The 17628-nt window shown below is 48.9% G+C and overlaps 1 protein-coding gene across 1 annotated transcript in view; it reads left to right on the top strand.

The window, feature by feature from the left end:
• The window catches only part of LOC115328148 (actinia tenebrosa protease inhibitors-like), a 33512-nt gene that overhangs the window by 10003 nt on the left and 5881 nt on the right, over positions 1–17628 (top strand). Inside the window, exons 4-5 of the mRNA XM_040216579.1 lie at positions 12407–12559; positions 15940–16110. Of these exons, the coding sequence (XP_040072513.1) occupies positions 12407–12559; positions 15940–16110 (324 nt within the window). The remainder of the gene's footprint in view (positions 1–12406; positions 12560–15939; positions 16111–17628) is intronic.

Genomic DNA, 17628 nt, shown 5'->3' with positions numbered 1-17628 from the left:
ATAACATTCCAGTCTAATTTGTCCTGCGCGTACCCAACAAAATTATTTTCCAGTTGCTTTTTTTTCTTTTTTTTCTTTTTTTCAAATGTGCTACGATGCTTTCTCAATACCCTCAGTAAAATACATACAACATGAAACACAAAATACACCGGGAAATACGAGGATTTAGCCGCCAGCAGTGTTTCAAACTGCGCCTACGCAGGCTGCGCCTATCGAAATCACAGTCCACTCGGTTATCTGGTAGCACAGAGCTTTTCTCGGGGAACTTGGTGTGCCTTCATGCGCACGTGCGCTTTTGCTTGAGTGGTGACATCTCAGCCATTTTTCCGAGCCCAATCGTTTTCTTATGCATTTTGAAGTGCGCGCTATCCGGGGTCACTCAGCTGGAGTGCGAAGCTTTGACTAAGCTTTGGCTTTGACTTTGCTTGGTTATTGACTCCTGTGATGCTGATATTGTGGCGTTAACCGAAACTTGGCTTTCAGCTAAAATTGGTGACGATGAGCTTTTCCTGAGCCAAAAAGGCTATAATATTTTTAGAGCTGATAGATGTGGTACCTCAGGTGGTGGCGTTTTGCTGGCAATAACTAATACTCTCTCTTCCGCCCTTATACCGGTAGCCTGTTCTCTAGAGATAATTTGGGTATGTGTCTCCATTAATTACAAGAAGTGGATTCTTGGTGTTTGTTACCGCCCTCCAACCAAATACTCTGAATTTTCTAATGTATTACATGACTGTCTCAATCAGATTAATGTGCGTTTCCCAGGTTCACCCATAATCCTAATGGGTGATTTTAATTATCCAAATATTAAATGGTCTGATGACGGCATTTCTTTATACCCCTTTAGCACTGATGCTAATGAGTTTGTTACATTATGTTCTGATTATAACTTGGTTCAACTTGTCAAAGCTCCTACCAGAGTTACAGCAACATCGTCATCCGTTTTAGATCTGATCCTTGCCACTCACCCAGTCGTTGTTTCTTCAATATCATGCATGCCTTGTATCAGTGACCATCACGTACTTCACTTTATTCTTAACATACCTAAAGGGCCATCACTACCAATATTCAAATCTATTCGAGATTACAAGGCGGCAGATTTCACTACAATTAACCTAAAGCTGTGTAAATTTTTTTATGAATATTGTCACGGGTGGTGAGTCGTGACCAATAAACAAGAAATAAACAGAAATAAATAAACGTTTAATGTGGCGAACTTGTGCCAAAAATAAAGAAGGAAACAGAAGAAAGCAGAGCGTCGCGGGCGTCGAAGTCGGCGTGTCAGCAGAATCGAGCGCTGGGGCGAGACTGACTCGACAAGGTCGCGGGCGGCCTCTTATCTAGAGTGCGTCGCTATCTCGAAGATTCGGCGAAAGCGGCTCGAGCGTCGCGTGATCGGGCGAGAATGAACACGCACTTTCTAGAAAACAAAAGCAGGAATAAATGATAGAAGTTACATGCGGTACATGAATAAACGAGAACTTTCTGGAGGTCCGTGACCGAGCGTTGCTTTCTCAGCCCTGGGCGCGGCATTATCCCCCCCTTTAAAAGTGCATCGTCCCGATGCAGCACAAAAACGGAAAACAAAAAACAAAAGGACAGCAGAATTGCTAGCCGGAGTTCACAGTCCACAGTTCGCTCGTCGACGAGAGTGGAGAGTCCTATCGTTCGTAATACGGCTTCAGCCGGACGACATGCACCACCTCGGGTCGCGGCTGACGTCTTGCAGATGGGCGCGTTCCGTCGGGTAGAACTTCGTAGTTCAGATCGCCGAGGCGTCGGATGATCTTGTAGGGCCCAAAGTAGCGCTTCAGGAGTTTTTCGCTGAGACCGCGACGACGAATCGGCGTCCACACCCAAACTCTGTCTCCGGGCTGGAAGTGGACGTCGCGGCGACGAAGATTATACCGGCGAGCGTCGACATGTTGCTGGTCTTGAATTCGTAGTCTGACTAGCTGGCGGACCTCTTCTGCCCGTTGAGCAACAACCTGGGCGTCATCGCTCCCGTCGTTGACTGACTCGTGCGGCAGCATAGAGTCTAGCATAGTCGTCACCGCCCGGCCATACACCAGCTGGAAGGGCGTCACTCCTGTGGTCTCTTGCACTGCTGTGTTGTAGGCGAACGTGACGTAGGGCAGCACTTCGTCCCAGGTCTTGTGCTCCACGTCGACGTACATAGAGACCATGTCAGCGATTGTTTTGTTGAGCCGCTCCGTCAACCCGTTGGTCTGCGGATGGTATGCCGTTGTTCGACGGTGTTCCGTGTGGCTTAAACGCAGGATCTCTTGGGTCAACTGTGCCATAAACGATGACCCTCGGTCTGTGATCAGTACTTCGGGGGCGCCATGGCGGAGGACGATGGACTCGATGAAGAACTTGGCGACTTCGACAGCAGTCCCCGAAGGAAGGGCTTTCGTCTCGGCGTAACGAGTAAGATAATCGGTGGCGACGATTATTCAGCGGTTCCCCATCGTCGACGGTGGAAAAGGACCCAGCAAATCCATTCCAATTTGCTGGAAGGGCTTGGTTGGCGGGGTAATCGGCTGAAGGAGACCTGCTGGCTTTGACGGTGGTTTCTTGCGTCGCTGGCACTCATGGCACGATCGTGTGTAGAGATGGACGGTCTTCGGAAGCTTTGGCCAGTAGTACTTGTCACGAATCCGGGCAAGGGTCCTGCTATAGCCGAGATGTCCGGCCGTTGGGTCGTCGTGGCACGCTTGAAAAAGTTCTTCTCGGAGGCTGGCGGGGACAACCAGTAGCCAGGGGGTTTCGCTGGTTCCGAAATTCTTTCTGAAGAGCACGCCTCGCCGCAGGACAAAGCTCGGTAGGTCCCGAGAAAAGACCCGTGGGACAGAGCCTCCTCGACCTTCGAGGCTGTCGATCACGGAGCTAAGTTCCGCGTCGTCGCGTTGCAGTGCCCTCATGTCGGTAGCGTCAACTGCGCCTAGAAAACGGGCGTCGTCATCGTCGTCCGCGCCAGAGATTGGAGGTTCGACTGGAGCCCTAGACAAACAGTCAGCGTCATTATGCTTGCGGCCGGACTTATGCACAATGGTTACGTCGAATTCCTGCAGTCGAAGGCTCCAGCGGGCGAGGCGTCCGGACGGATCCTTGAGGTTTGCGAGCCAGCAGAGGGCGTGGTGGTCTGTGACCACGCGAAACGGGATCCCGTACAAGTACGGGCGGAACTTGGTTATCGCCCAGACGACAGCAAGACATTCTTTGTCGGTCGTTGAATAATTTTGTTCTGCCTTAGACAGCGCCCGGCTTGCGTAAGCGATTACTCTCTCTGCCCCTTCTTGTCGCTGAACGAGTACCGCACCGAGACCGGTATTGCTGGCGTCCGTGTGGATTTCAGTCTCCGCCGACTGGTCAAAATGTCCGAGGATAGGGGGCGACTGGAGCCTTCGCTTGAGTTCGTCGAACGCTTGCTCTTGCTCCTCTCCCCACTGGAACTGCACGTCGTCTTTCGTCAGATGCGTCAGCGGTGCAGAAATTTGCGCAAAATCACGAACGAAACGTCTGTAATAGGCGCACAGCCCAAGGAATCTTCGAACGGTCTTCTTGTCCGATGGCTTCGGGAACTCGGTGACAGCGGACGTCTTGGCGGGATCAGGGCTTACACCCTGAGCACTCACGACGTGGCCCAAGAATTTGAGCTCACCATAGGCGAACCGACACTTGGAATGCTTGAGGGTCAGCCCAGCAGCTTTGAAGGCCTGTAGAACGGCTCGCAGTCGTCTCAGGTGCTCGTCGAATTCGCTTGCGAAGACCGCAACATCGTCGAGGTAGACGAGACAGCTTTGCCATTTCAAGCCGGCAAGGACGGTGTCCATAACGCGCTGGAAGGTTGCCGGCGCTGTGCACAGCCCGAATGGCATTACTTTAAACTCATACAGTCCGTCCGGCGTGACGAAGGCCGTCTTCTCACGATCTCGTTCGTCGACCTCAATCTGCCAGTACCCGCTCTTCAAGTCCATCGACGAAAAGTATCGGGCGTGGCGTAGTCGGTCCAGGGTGTCGTCGATGCGTGGCAGTGGGTAGACGTCCTTTTTTGTTACGGCGTTCAGTCGGCGATAGTCCACGCAGAACCGAAGAGTCCCGTCTTTCTTTTTCACCAGGACTACCGGTGAAGCCCACGGACTGCTTGAGGGCTGGATAATGTCGTCGTCAAGCATTTCTTGTACCTGCTGCTGGATGGCTTCCCTTTCTTTCACGGAGACCCTGTACGGCGGCCGATGCACAGGGAGTGCGTCGTCATCAGTAATTATCCGATGTTTCGCAACCGTCGTTTGGCGCACTTTCGACGACGTGGAGAAGCACTCACTGAACTCGGCGAGAAGGTCACGAAGTTGTCGTCGTTGTGGGGCTGGGAGGGATGGGTCGATGTCGAGCTCTGAGGACGTGATTGTCTTGTCCTGCGTCGGAGAGGCGTCTTCTGAGATCACGGCGATCGCGGCTGAGTCTTCGATTTCCTCGACGTAGCCCACAGTTGTACCCTTTGTAAGGTGCTGCGACTCTTGCCGGAAATTGGTGACAAGGGCTACTGTACGCCCGTCCTGGAGCTCGGTTACGGCTCTTGCAATGCCAATCCCTCGTCCGAGGAGAAGTTGGACGCTTCCTTCCAGCAGTGCTACACCGCAGGTGGCTCCTTCGGTCCCGACGGGCACAAATACACTCGACAGCGGTGGCAGGTTTACGTGGGTGGCGAGGACTCGCACTGCAGCTAACGTCGGTTTGGTATTTTCCACCGATGGGGCAGGCTTCCGAAGCGTCAGCTTGTTCTCCGCAAGGTCGATGATGGCGCCGTATTCACACAGGAAGTCCATTCCGAGAATGACGTCCCTCGAACAGTCTTGCAGAACGACGAACTTCACAGGGCATGTTTCGCCGTGAATCTCGACGCGAGCGGTGCATCTCCCGACTGGTGTAATGAGGTGTCCTCCGGCGGTTCTTATTCGTGGTCCATCCCACGGCGTCATGACTTTTCGAAGGCGGCGGGAGAGCCTCCCACTCAAGACTGAGTAGTCTGCTCCGGTGTCCACGAGTGCGGATGCGTCGTGGCCGTCGATGACGACGTTTAGGGTATTGGACACCACTGCAGCGGCGTCGTTTTGGTCTCTGGTGGCGTTCGAGTGGGGGCCCCCCGACGTTCGTGGAGGATCTTGGCGTCGGTCGTCTTCGGCAACTCCACCTCCAGGGGTTGCCGCGCCTAGTTTCCCCGGAGAGGAGCGAGGGGGACAGGCTTTCACGTCGCGGTCGGTGCATCGGCGAAGCTGGACGTCGCGGTGACGGCGACCGGAACTCTCGGGGGGTCGCAGGCTCGGGGGACTGAGGTCGTCGCAGGTACTCGTCGATCTCGATAGGGCGTTCACCATGACGGGGGCGCGGGTCGTTCGGGTGGAACCCGCGTAGCCCGAGTCGTCGGTATGGGCATCGGCGGTAGGTGTGGTCCGCTTCCCCGCAATGGAAGCACAGAGGGCGTCGGTCGGGCGTTCGCCACAGGTCAGTCTTGCGGGGTGCGCGAGGCTCCGGGCAGGCGTACTGGACCTGGTCGTCGTGGCGTCGGTCGTGCTGCGGCGCAGGAGACTGACGTCGGGGCGGCGTGACATAAGTGCGGCGAGGAGGCGGTGGCCGTCGGGCCACTGCGGCGTAGGTCAGGGCGGGCTCTTCGGGTGGTGCTACGCAGGCAGGAGCCTCCGGTTGAATTGCCCGCTGGACTTCTTCGCGCACCACTTCGGCGATCGACAGCTCAGCCGGCTGGTTGGCAGCAGGCAGCAGCTTCCGGAGCTCCTCCCGGACGATGTCGCGGACGATTTCCCGAAGGCCGTCGACACCGGTGGCGTTCAGGTCTAGTCGGCAAGATGCGGCGGTTCGAGGAGCAGGCACGCCGGCGAGTCGATGGTAATGGCTTGCTCGGGCCGACAGCGCTCGCTCGATGTTAGTGGCTTCAGCCACAAAACCGTCGACGGTTGTCGGGGGATGGCGGACAAGGCCCCCAAAAATTTCAGCCTTCACGCCACGCATGAGGACGCGGAGCTTCTTCTCATCGGCTGCCTCCGGATCGGCTCGGGCACATAGGCGCATGACATCCTCTACGAAGCTGGTCACGCTTTCGTTGGGGCCCTGCACCCTTGTTTGGAGAAGGTCCTCCGCTCGCTGCCGACGGTGGTGGTTGAGGAACGTTCGCTTCAACTCCGCGGCGCAGGACTCCCACGTAGTGAAGGACGCTTCGTGGTTTTCAAACCAATGCCTCGCAGTTCCTTCAAGCGCGAAGTAGAGATTGTGGAGGTATTGTTCAGTCGTCCATCCGTTGTGGCGGGCTACACGTTCGTAGTGTTGCAGCCAGTCTTCAACGTCCTCGTGGACGTCTCCGTGGAAAGGCGTTGGAGTCCTGGGTGCGATCGGCAGGTACACAACGGCAGAAGCGGCCGGGGTCTGCGCCTGGTTGGCCATCGTCGTCTTCGGCTTGGTCGTGGGTGGCAGAAGTCCGTGTTCCGGGGGTAGACCTCGGATGCGGCGACTTGACCAGGTCTCGATCTGGTCTTCGTCGGGTCCTCCGGAGCTGGGGTTTGGACTTGTACTGCGGGAACTCGGAGGGCTGCGCTGCACGGACATGCGGTACCCCGCACCTCCACCAGAATGTCACGGGTGGTGAGTCGTGACCAATAAACAAGAAATAAACAGAAATAAATAAACGTTTAATGTGGCGAACTTGTGCCAAAAATAAAGAAGGAAACAGAAGAAAGCAGAGCGTCGCGGGCGTCGAAGTCGGCGTGTCAGCAGAATCGAGCGCTGGGGCGAGACTGACTCGACAAGGTCGCGGGCGGCCTCTTATCTAGAGTGCGTCGCTATCTCGAAGATTCGGCGAAAGCGGCTCGAGCGTCGCGTGATCGGGCGAGAAGGAACACGCACTTTCTAGAAAACAAAAGCAGGAATAAATGATAGAAGTTACATGCGGTACATGAATAAACGAGAACTTTCTGGAGGTCCGTGACCGAGCGTTGCTTTCTCAGCCCTGGGCGCGGCAATATTTAGAAGGGTTTCAGAATCGCTCTCTCGAGACGAATTGGAGTCTGTTTAAAACTATTGTAGATTCTTTGACTGTAAACTATATTCCATCTGTTAATATTCGCCACCATGCTGACGCACCCTGGTACAATAGAAAGCTGAAAAGACTGTCCCACAAAAAGAGAAGATTGTTCCGTGCCGCTAAACACGTTTCATCTGAATTGCGTTGGCAGGCCTATCACGATATTGCTGACGAGTATGCCAAAACAGTAAAAAATGCAAAACAAATTTTCTTTAACCATACGCTTCCATCCATGCTTCTTAATAACCCTAAACGATTTTGGAATACTGTCAGCAATAGCGTAACCAAAAATATATCTCTTACTTCTTCTGATGGGATAATTGTGGAACCTGCCCAGTGTGCTTCTGTGTTGAATGATGTCTTTGTTAGATCATTCTCAGCTCTTAGTAACACTTATGTGCCTCCTCTAACTTCTCGGAATTTTTTACCAATGGACCCTATCTTCATTGATGTCATAGGAGTATCTAAGGTAATAGATGTGTTGAAGTGTCCATCAGCCGCAGGTGTTGACGGTATTAACTCTAAATTTCTAAAAAGCACTAAAATGTATTCGGCCATCATTCTTTCTAAGCTATTCTCCCAATCACTTGAGTCAGGGTCCATACCTGATGATTGGAAGACAGGGAAGGTGGTACCGTTTCATAAATCAGGTGACAGCCATGACCCATTCAACTACCGTCCCATCTCTCTAACGAGTGTTCCTTGTAAAGTCCTCGAACATATCATCTGCTCCCATTTAGTGTCTTTCCTTGAATCAAATAGTTTCTTCTCGTCCGCTCAACATGGCTTCAGAAGACCATTTTCATGCGATACTCAATTATTGTCTTTCACTCATGAGCTCCACTCCTTCCTTGATAACGGCTCTAGCACTGACTGTGTTTTCTTAGATTTTTCAAAAGCCTTCGATAAAGTATCCCATAAGGTACTAATCCATAAGCTTCGCACTCTAAACATTGATCCTTATGTGCTTGATTGGATTATCGCCTTTCTATCTCATCGGGTCCAGTTCGTCAACGTAAATAATAATAATTCTCATTTGGTGCCTGTCGATTCCGGTGTACCGCAAGGTTCTGTAATTGGTCCCCTGTTGTTTCTAATTTATATTAATGATCTTGTAACTAATATTTCCTCGCCGATCTGCTTGTTCGCTGACGACTGTGTCCTTTTCCGCAATATAACTGACCATTCTGATGTAATTCATTTGCAATCTGATCTTGACGTCATAGCTCTCTGGTGCAACTCTTGGCAAATGGAACTTAACACTAATAAATGTAAGTCAATGAGAGTATCCCGCTCTAACAGTTTATGTCCTACTTATAGCATTAACAATAAATCCCTTGAGTCTGTCACATGTTATAAATACCTTGGAGTCCATGTAACCTCTGACCTTACCTGGAATACACACGTCGAATATGTTGTAAGAAATGCTAACCGCACGTTGGGTTACATAAAACGAAACTTTTTTCAAGCCCCTTCTTCTCTTAAACTAACCTTATACAAGTCCTTAGTCCGTCCTAAATTAGAATATGCGTCATCCATATGGGACCCTGGTCACCAAGGTCTTATCAGCAGATTAGAAGCTACACAAAACCGAGCCGTTCGTTTCATCTTATCTAACTATCATCGTACAGCCAGTGTAACATCAATGAAATTAACTTTGTCACTTCCCAGCTTGTCGTCTCGGCGCAAAAGAGCTCGTTTATGCCTGTTTCACAAAATTTATCATCACATCCCATCTCTCCGTTTGAAACTAATGCTCGAGCCCTCTTACCGTTCATCCCGTCTCGACCATATTCACAAGGTAGGCATACCTAATTTTAACACCTTCAAATTCAGCACCTCGTTCATACCTCGCACATCGACTGACTGGAACCACCTTCCCGCTTCTATTGCAGATATTAATGATATTTCACTCTTTAAGCAATCACTTATTAACAGCACCCTTGGTTGATTAATTACGTTTATTTTATTGTTTGCTCACTCCCCTCTAAAATGTACTCTGTACCCTGAGGGTAAATAAATAAATAAATAAATAAATAAATAAATGCATAGACGCCATTTTACCGCCCAAGTCACGCACCGAGTGCGCCAGAGCGTCACGCGCTGGCACATTCAGGGCAACAATGGATGTCTTCACGCTGAGACAAAAAGACATGTAGGCACCCTAAGGGAACTTTGACGTCAGCGCACAGCTGTTGCAGCGGCGAGGACCCTAAGCATGGTTTTCAAACCCGACGAGAAAAGAAGCGGTAGCGCGAGGAACGCGAGGAGCACGAGCGGACACCCCATCGCTCGGGGGAAGTGTGTTTCGGCGTCTCGCCGCAGCGGGGCGCCCATCACGTGGCTCTCCTTTCATCCGTTGTCTGCCGCTCTTCCTTTTCAATATGCCTATGGCTATATTACCCAAGCATCAAGGAGAATGCAAGGATTGGTGATCCACTCGCCGCACGTGCTGGCGTCAGCAGTCGTAACTTTTCTAAAGCAATTGCCTAAAACAAATGGCATCTTGAACGCGCAATCTTCAATGCTTTCTTTTGGTTATTTACTTCAATTTTTTTTTTTTTTTGTATGGGGAAGGCGTGCACGTGTGACGCGTGGAACACCAATCCCTGTATTTTCCTTGATGCTTGGGTAATATAGCAATAGGTCTATTTCGGAGTCCGCTCCTCGTGGTGATCTGCCAGGCCTTGTGAGTATGGAGTAGGCCATGACCCCGTCTAAAACGTCTGCAACGCTCACAAGACGCGACCATGAAAGAGCTTTTCTGGCGTCTCATCATGCAGAATCAACGCTCCAATACACAAATCCTTCAGCGTCTGTCAATGTGCGGTCAAAAGCAACCGTAAAAGCTAAATATACATATATATATATATTTTTTTTTTCGCATGGCATTTGCGAGAAAGGTGGGTGAGCGTCATGATGCCAAATTAAAAACCAACATAAAAATGTTCGCTTTGTCCCACCAGGTGCACTGAAAAACTTGAGAGTTGCTTGCATTTTGAAGCGAAATGGCGAGAATATACCTGGACAAACTTGATGCTAGTCGAACGCCTGATTGCTTCTAGTCAAAAGGCTCGAAAATTCTTACCTGTGTAGGTATCTTCACCGTATTGAAAGCATGGTTGCGATCACGACGGTTGCAAAATCCACAACGCAGAAAATATGTTGCTTCTTTTACGGGAACCGTCATCTTTATTTGGGATCAACACGCGCAAACAAAGAAATCATGCCACATCAAGCCAAATGGTTCACGTGGGACGGCTAGGCTTAGGTCAGTGCCGCTACGAAAACAAGTACACGCACAGCGCTTCTCAAGGCGCGTAGTTGCGACAGTTGTTTACTGCAAACTATGTCGGTTGATATCTTGTTTTAAACACCTTTGTAAACTCAAAACGAGCCGTACTCATAAATACAGACGAGTTCAAGAAGCTACGCTCGTTGAGGACTCCCAAGACGCCGGAAGTCATGTTTCTTATAGTTTCAAACCAAAGCAAAAGAAGCAATCTCGGAATAATTTTGGAAACAATAATGACTCTGCCTAAATGAATTCTTTTTTTCAAATATGAGAAAAGTGGATTAAAATACTATTACGGCAGGAGATACAATTTTACAAACAACCTTTGACACGTCAATCATCTCTCCAGCCAATGAGATATGTAAGCACGATGTAAGCTCGGGGTCGTTCTCTCCGGCCAATGAGATATGTAAGCACGATGTAAGCACGGGGTCGTTCCTAGAGGGCTGCGACTTCCACCTTCTGCTACCAAATTGCGTCTAGCGGCGTAAATAAGCTTAAACAAAATCTTTTTCGTGGTAATTTTTTTTTATAAATAGGGATTCCGCCTAGGGATTTTTAAAAACAAATTAATTTTTCATTTCAGTTTTCTTTAAGGCATCACTCTTATTCCTCGTAAAAGTAACCCCACTGGTTAGCTTCACACAGAGGCGTATATGGGGAGAGTTTGGCCAGTCTATGATCTCGCCGCCGTAACGACCCCCTCCCAAGTGAGCCAAACAGCCCGCGCCGCAGATCGAGAGGCGTGAGCGCATGCGCGTGAACTCTCGGCTGCTCCCAGCTGAGCGGGGGAGGCCGCCATTTTCGATTCATTCGCCCGGCGGAATGCATGGGATCGACATCCAAATTTCGATTCTTTCCTTGTATTTCGCAGACTATGGCAAGAAAATGATATAGTGTTAATTCTTGGTGGCTTAATAAGCTAACGAATGAAGTTTCTCCACTTTTGAACGCAAACTTCCGTTCAGGCGAAAAAGAAATAAGCCCGTAGCAGACGACGCATAGCCTCAACAGTGCTCGGCGCTGACAGCGTTGCGTCAAAATGGGAGTCGTCTCGTCTTTGCTCCCTTCTTTGTCTCCCGCTCTTTCGGCGCCCTCTCCTCCCTTTCCTTCACTTTTCTCAGCTCCGGCGCCTTCGTCGCCACACCCACTGGCCAAACTCTCCCCATATACGAGCCTGACTTCATGGGGTGTCCAACAAGGAAAGCGAACGGTGTTTTAGACTTTCTAACAAATGTGTTGTGTGCATGTTTATACAGTCTGAAGTTAGGCTGCCTCAAGGGGCGACTTGTCTTTCAGCTGTACATGAGCAATTTAGCCATCCACTTAACTGCCTGTTAAGGGTTAGTTTCCCCAGGATCGCGTCCGTCCTCAAATGACCTGATGACACAGAACTTCGGACAGCTACCGCCATCTATGAGCGACGGCGGCAAGCAGACAACCGGCTTGCCGGCTATCTGGTTACCGCCGTCGCTCCTAGATGGCGGCAAAATTTCGAGCCTTTCCACCCTGGCTTGCCGACTTGCGGCCGGCCATTACTTCATTCCCACCATAAAACCGCTTCGCAGGTCTTCTTTCTTCACCAAAGTAGAAAGGCTGAAAGTTTTTTTTTAATATTTTTTGCTAGTTTCTATTTCGAACATTATATTATTTGTCGCTGCTTAAGACGCTAATTATATAACCAAATTAAATACTATCTTTACCTAAAGGCTGCGCTCCTCAATAAACAAGCTTCGTTACTGTGACTATGGATTTGCATGTAATTCTCAGTTGTTTTATCAACACCTTGGCAGATGAAAAATCATATTTGTGAACTTGTTCATTGTACTTCAACGTGAAAAGCAAGCTAAATAATAGACAATAGCTGGGCCGTTATGAATTCGCTCAACAAACAAGCAACTCTTTTGAATACCAAGTTTGGAATACGACTTTCCATTTATTATCGCTAAATGACATACAATAAAAGAAAATCTCTGAATTGGCGCAGATATTGACAATTCAACGTAATTTATCTTCAGCCGAGGATTTCCGCTTGTGTCTCAATCCAACTGCGAAAAAATGTGATGCTCCATTTTATGAGTACAATTCCCGGACACAAACCTGCGAGAAAAGTAGTGGTGAGTACTGCAGGGGATTTGAATCTTCCGAGGATTGCTACAAACGCTGTGGAGGTAAGTTAGAGTTTTGTTAATTTACTGAAAACTTCGCACTTTTATTTACAATCAATAGTAGATATGGTGAATCGCAAAATAGACTCCTAAAACTGCACATCTGGAAAAGTAGCTTCATTTATTTTTTTTTGCTTATACTTTTACATCGTTATCTTGCATCACCTATTTATGCCAAGCACCCCCAAGGTCAAATGTTGTCTCAAAACTTTTATTCAATTAACAAAAAAAAAATTCTACAAAGTTCTCGCGACGCCTCAGATCCCCTGAAATGTGCTGTCCTAACGTAGCAGACTTTTGATTACTCTATAAGTATTGATGGACGCTATACCTCGGTTACCCTAGTACAAAATCTTATCTCTATGAGAGATGTTGTGATCGAATAATCGCTTATCATTAAATAAGATCATATAACAGGATATAAGAACCTGATAAGAACAATATAGGATTATATACGATGTTATAAATAAACTTCTTATCAGTTCCTTAGAACTTCTTACATACTCTTTATGGCTCTTATATGTTCTTATATGATCCTATTTGATCACATGCGTTTGCTGAACTAAGATATTTCTTACACATATAACATTTTTTGCTAGAGAAGTTTTTCTTAAATTTTTTTTTAATAATTTCTATTCCTTACACCTGCCCGTCCGGACTTAAATTTCAAAGACCGGTCCTACATATATACCGCTTTGGTCGAACTATAACGCACGTAAGCTAACTAGGCGACTTCGGCTCATTCCAGATAATGGTTTACTAAATTAGCCTTGCAAGAACTGGCGGATCCAATATAACGATTAACTGACTTCGATTCGGAGTAACATAACGCACAAGAAACTGCGACGCGTAAAGAGAATCACAGGTGTCGTGCGATAACGCTCTTCTTGTGCCCGTATTTGCCTAATTATGTGAGACTTGCATCTCTCCTGCCTTATTTAGTCACTGACAGCTGATGAAACGTGGGACGTGGCGAGTTCCGAGCATCTCATTATCGCTCCGCAGCCAATCAAAATTGCGCACTTAGTCGATAAGAACCCCAAAGAGCTAATCACGAAGTAAGGAGAGTTAACATAATTACCCGTACTCTGAGTTTCTTCGGGTGTCAGTGACGTATAGTAACCGGCAGCTTAAGAACATCAAGGCGTGGCTTTCCACGTTCATACCCCCTTGCTTCGTGGTTGGTTCTCCGGCGTTCTTGTCGACTAATCCCGCAATCTGTTTGGCTGCGAAGTTGAAATTAGATTATCGGGACTGGCCCTGTTGGGCGTTTATTATGCCCGAGTCCCACTAGAGCGACAAATAGATACATACGACAGTGAGAAGCCCCAAAAACATGCAGCATGCTCGCAATGGTCCGCTTGGCTGGCGTTTAGTCGTTCGTTGCTCGTGAAGTAAGCACGAGTGATTACAAGCCTGCCAAAGATACCCTCGCGTGCAGGATGCCCGTGTTTGAGCAGAGCCTCCTTGATTCCACAAAGCCGGTCAAATCGTGCAAGTGTCTGGTTTGAGGCTTGTCGCCGTCATTTGTTTCTGTTTGTCACTCTAGTGGGACTCGGGCATTCGATTCTTAGTGATTATAGCGTTTAGTTTTTTTCTTCTCATCTAGGTAATATCTTGTTTTGCAACATGTTCTAGGGCGCAGCTCTTAGGGCCTGTTTCCGGCTTGAGCGGCGTCGCCATCGGCGTCGCCATCACCGTCGCCGTCGCCGTCGGCGTAACCGCGCGTTACATTATGGGACGTTTCTCAGGATAAAATCACACGTGATGTCACGTGTGTCGTCACGAGGGTCAGGAGTGACGTCATGAAGGTCACTCGTGAAGGTCACGACGAAGGTCACACGACCTTCACGAGGCCCTCACGAGTGACGTCACGAGGGTGCAGGAAGGGAGGGGGAAGAAGGGGGAGGAGGAGGAGGAGGGAAGGAGGCAAAGGAGTGGGGGAGCGAAGAGGAGTAGGAGGGGCATATCCTCCTTTCCGTACCCTCCCCTCCTCCTTAAGAGCTGCGCGCTAATTCTGCATTACAGGGATTTGTTAACGTATTTCATTTTTAAGGTACTGATCTAGATGAAACACTTAACACAGTGCTTACTCTTATCGGATTAAATATGAAAGACATTTAGGCAACCGTTTTTGTACATCCGATGCGGCACTGCGCATGTGCTCCCGCATAAGACTCGTGCATATGCAGTTCGTGCCGAAGGCCTCGCCGTACCGTTTTGGATGCTCGAAAACGGTTTCCTAAAACTCTCTATTGAATGGTCACGGTTACGCCAGAGGGCTGTAAGACGACATCCTCGTCCCTGGTGGACTTCGGGGCATAATGTGACATAATAATTAAAGAATGACTAATTTAAATTCCATTGTTCGCTTTAAAGTTTTAGTTTCTGTTTTGCGGCACATGACACTTTTGAACTCATATTCTGCCATAAAAACACCCCAACAGTTTTTTTTCGATTTTGAAAAAAAGAAAGATGTTACACGATACAGTCGAGAAAATCGGCTGTTGTGGCGCGGGAAGCTGAAATTTCCGGGTGGAAAAAGCTTCGAAAGGCCTGCCTAACACGTGTCACATACGGCTACGGCAGCTGTAGATCCCGAGCCCACCTGGCACGATAATTATATAACAAGTGCTCGCGTTAAAGGGCGGGTGGCGCGCACACGCATATACGTTCGGTCTATTTTTTTTTTTTTTTTCGGCATCGTTTTTTTGTTGGAGGCTGGGAATGGCAAACAGCTCCTGATAGCAATGCCATACTTCTTCATTTTTTCGCCACCTGTATTATGTCAACACGGAGCAGAGACAGGACACGAGTGCTGAGTCATTAGTTCGGCTGGGGCTCGCATTCTCACTGATACAACCCGAGTTCCAGCTTAGTGTTGACGGAGCCCTCGTGTCCAATCTCTGACCTGCGTTGGCCTTCTTTACGTGACGTAGACAACCCAGCGGTAAGGCCTTGCTATGTAGATGGCGTTGGTATATGGCGCAACATGACAGCTTACTCTTCTTCAAAATTAGGGGAAGCAGTAATATATTCCTCGGAACATCAGAAGTAATACGGCATAATATTACTTTGAAGCCTCTGCCTTGCTCATGCCAGTTAAAAGTACCACAACATAAAAATAAGATAACCGTAGTTATTGCTTATTTCATCACGCTACGCTCGCACTTTGCTATTAGGAGTGACTGACAACGTTTGAGAGAAGAAGCAACTCTGTCTGAGGCGTAAGGTTCCGAGTGGCTCGCCGAAAAATAGCCTGGATATCTTAGTACATTATTGACACATTAATATAATGGTCCGTTTTTGGTGGTCTAACTTGTTAATATCGAGTATTCTGCGGGGTTCCTCAAAGAACTTTTGTGTCCCGTTTTTATTTATAGTTCTCGTGGACCAAAAATGCAAGCTTCCAATTCAAAACATAGGGGTCTGCGAAGAACCTAGTACAAGGTACGGGTACAACAAACTCAGCGACAAATGCGAGGAATTTCTAGGCTGCGACGATGGCGGAAACAGTTTTGGGACAGCGAAAGAATGTTGGAGACTCTGCGCTAGTAAGACACATCCGTTTAATATTATAGTGCCTGGAGCGCGTCTCCGACTGGTGTGTTTAGCGTCCTATCCCGCCCATACATCAAAAGTGGTCCCAACGTGGCAACAAATGACGTCACAGAAGCCGGAGTGTAATGCTGTTGCATGTCGCGATCCTGGCGGTTGCTTGTAGAAATTCTGACTAAAAACACGGGTGAACGCGAGTGTCGCTGTCGTCACGGCGTTCCAGGCGTTCCAACTTCCGGCTGCTTTTGCTTCCGTGGACTGCCGCATTGGAGAGCGACCTGCAGCAGAACAGGCGTCTGCCACATACATCACAGCTATTGAGACGCCGCCAGGTTCGTGACCAGCGATAGCATGACACTTCTATGACGTCATCAGGCGGAAATCGAGGGACCACTTTTTTGGACCCGGTAAACACACCAGTCGGAGACGCGTTCCAGGCACCGTAATTAATGTCATTATTTACAAGTTGTAATAATTGTGGCGCACTTTCTCTGCAAACATGACTCTTTCTTGCAATGCTTACGCGTAGTTTTTTTGTTGAAAAAGCAAACAAACGATTTTTACTTTATTTCGTCTGAAGCCATATGTGAACGTATTTTTTATTCACGGTTCTACGACGTCATTCTCATGGGCGCTGTAGGACTCTTGACCATAGTGCTTCTGAACGAGAGTGCTATGAACTGTTTATTGTCTCGTTAATACAACCAAGACCGAGTACTGGGTTCGAGTTCGACGAGCTTGCCTCGAGAGAGAGAGAGAGAAGCGTTGTGATAGAGGTTGGGGGGGGGGGGGGGGAAAGGAGAGAGCCAATATGGCAGGTCCCGTTGCTTGCCGTGTGTGTCTCTCATTGGCCAACGCTCCCAAGCCGCTTGCGCGATACTCATGCTCTCCCTCGGTGAGGTGGCTCCCTCCCGTGTTGAAGATGCGAACTTGTCTACATCTCCCTTTTTCAGTCATAAATAAAATTTGTGTCCCGCTAGCGGGATGGTTTTTGTTTCGCTCTCTGGCTCCTGCGAAAAGCGATGCTGTTCCTTCTGCGCTGCATGCCCTCGTCGTCTTGAACAATGTACGACCTTGGCTGCGGGGCTCTAGCGAGTATGACAGCCGGTTTCCAGGTTCCTCGTTCTTGATCTTGAAGGTAGACGTCTTCTCCCGCGTGTAATTCAGGTAGAGGTTTGCCGCCTTTGTTGTAGTACCATTGCTGAGTTCGTTGTTTGTCTCTCAGCCGCTGTTTTACCTTGCTTGGGTCTGTGCTCGTCCCTTGCAGTAGAGATGGATGTGTAGGGATTTCCGTCCTGGTGTGTCTGTTCATGAGCCTTTCAAATGGTGATCCTAGAACTCCATCCCTGGGAGTGTTTCGCCATTCGAGTAGGCCATCGTAGTAGTCTGGCGTTCCGTAGCTGCACTTGGTCACGAGTTTTTTCGACTCCTGCACCGCTCTCTCTGCCATCCCGTTTGACTGAAGATAATACGGGCTGCATGTCACATGTGAAATTCCTCGGTGCTGCAAGCAC

Source organism: Ixodes scapularis, unplaced genomic scaffold (assembly GCF_016920785.2).
Source record: "Ixodes scapularis isolate PalLabHiFi unplaced genomic scaffold, ASM1692078v2 PGA_scaffold11__112_contigs__length_91849675, whole genome shotgun sequence".
Lineage (NCBI taxonomy): Eukaryota > Metazoa > Arthropoda > Arachnida > Ixodida > Ixodidae > Ixodes > Ixodes scapularis.
Note: the sequence above shows the minus strand (reverse complement) of the source record. Positions and strands in the feature narration are given on the sequence as shown.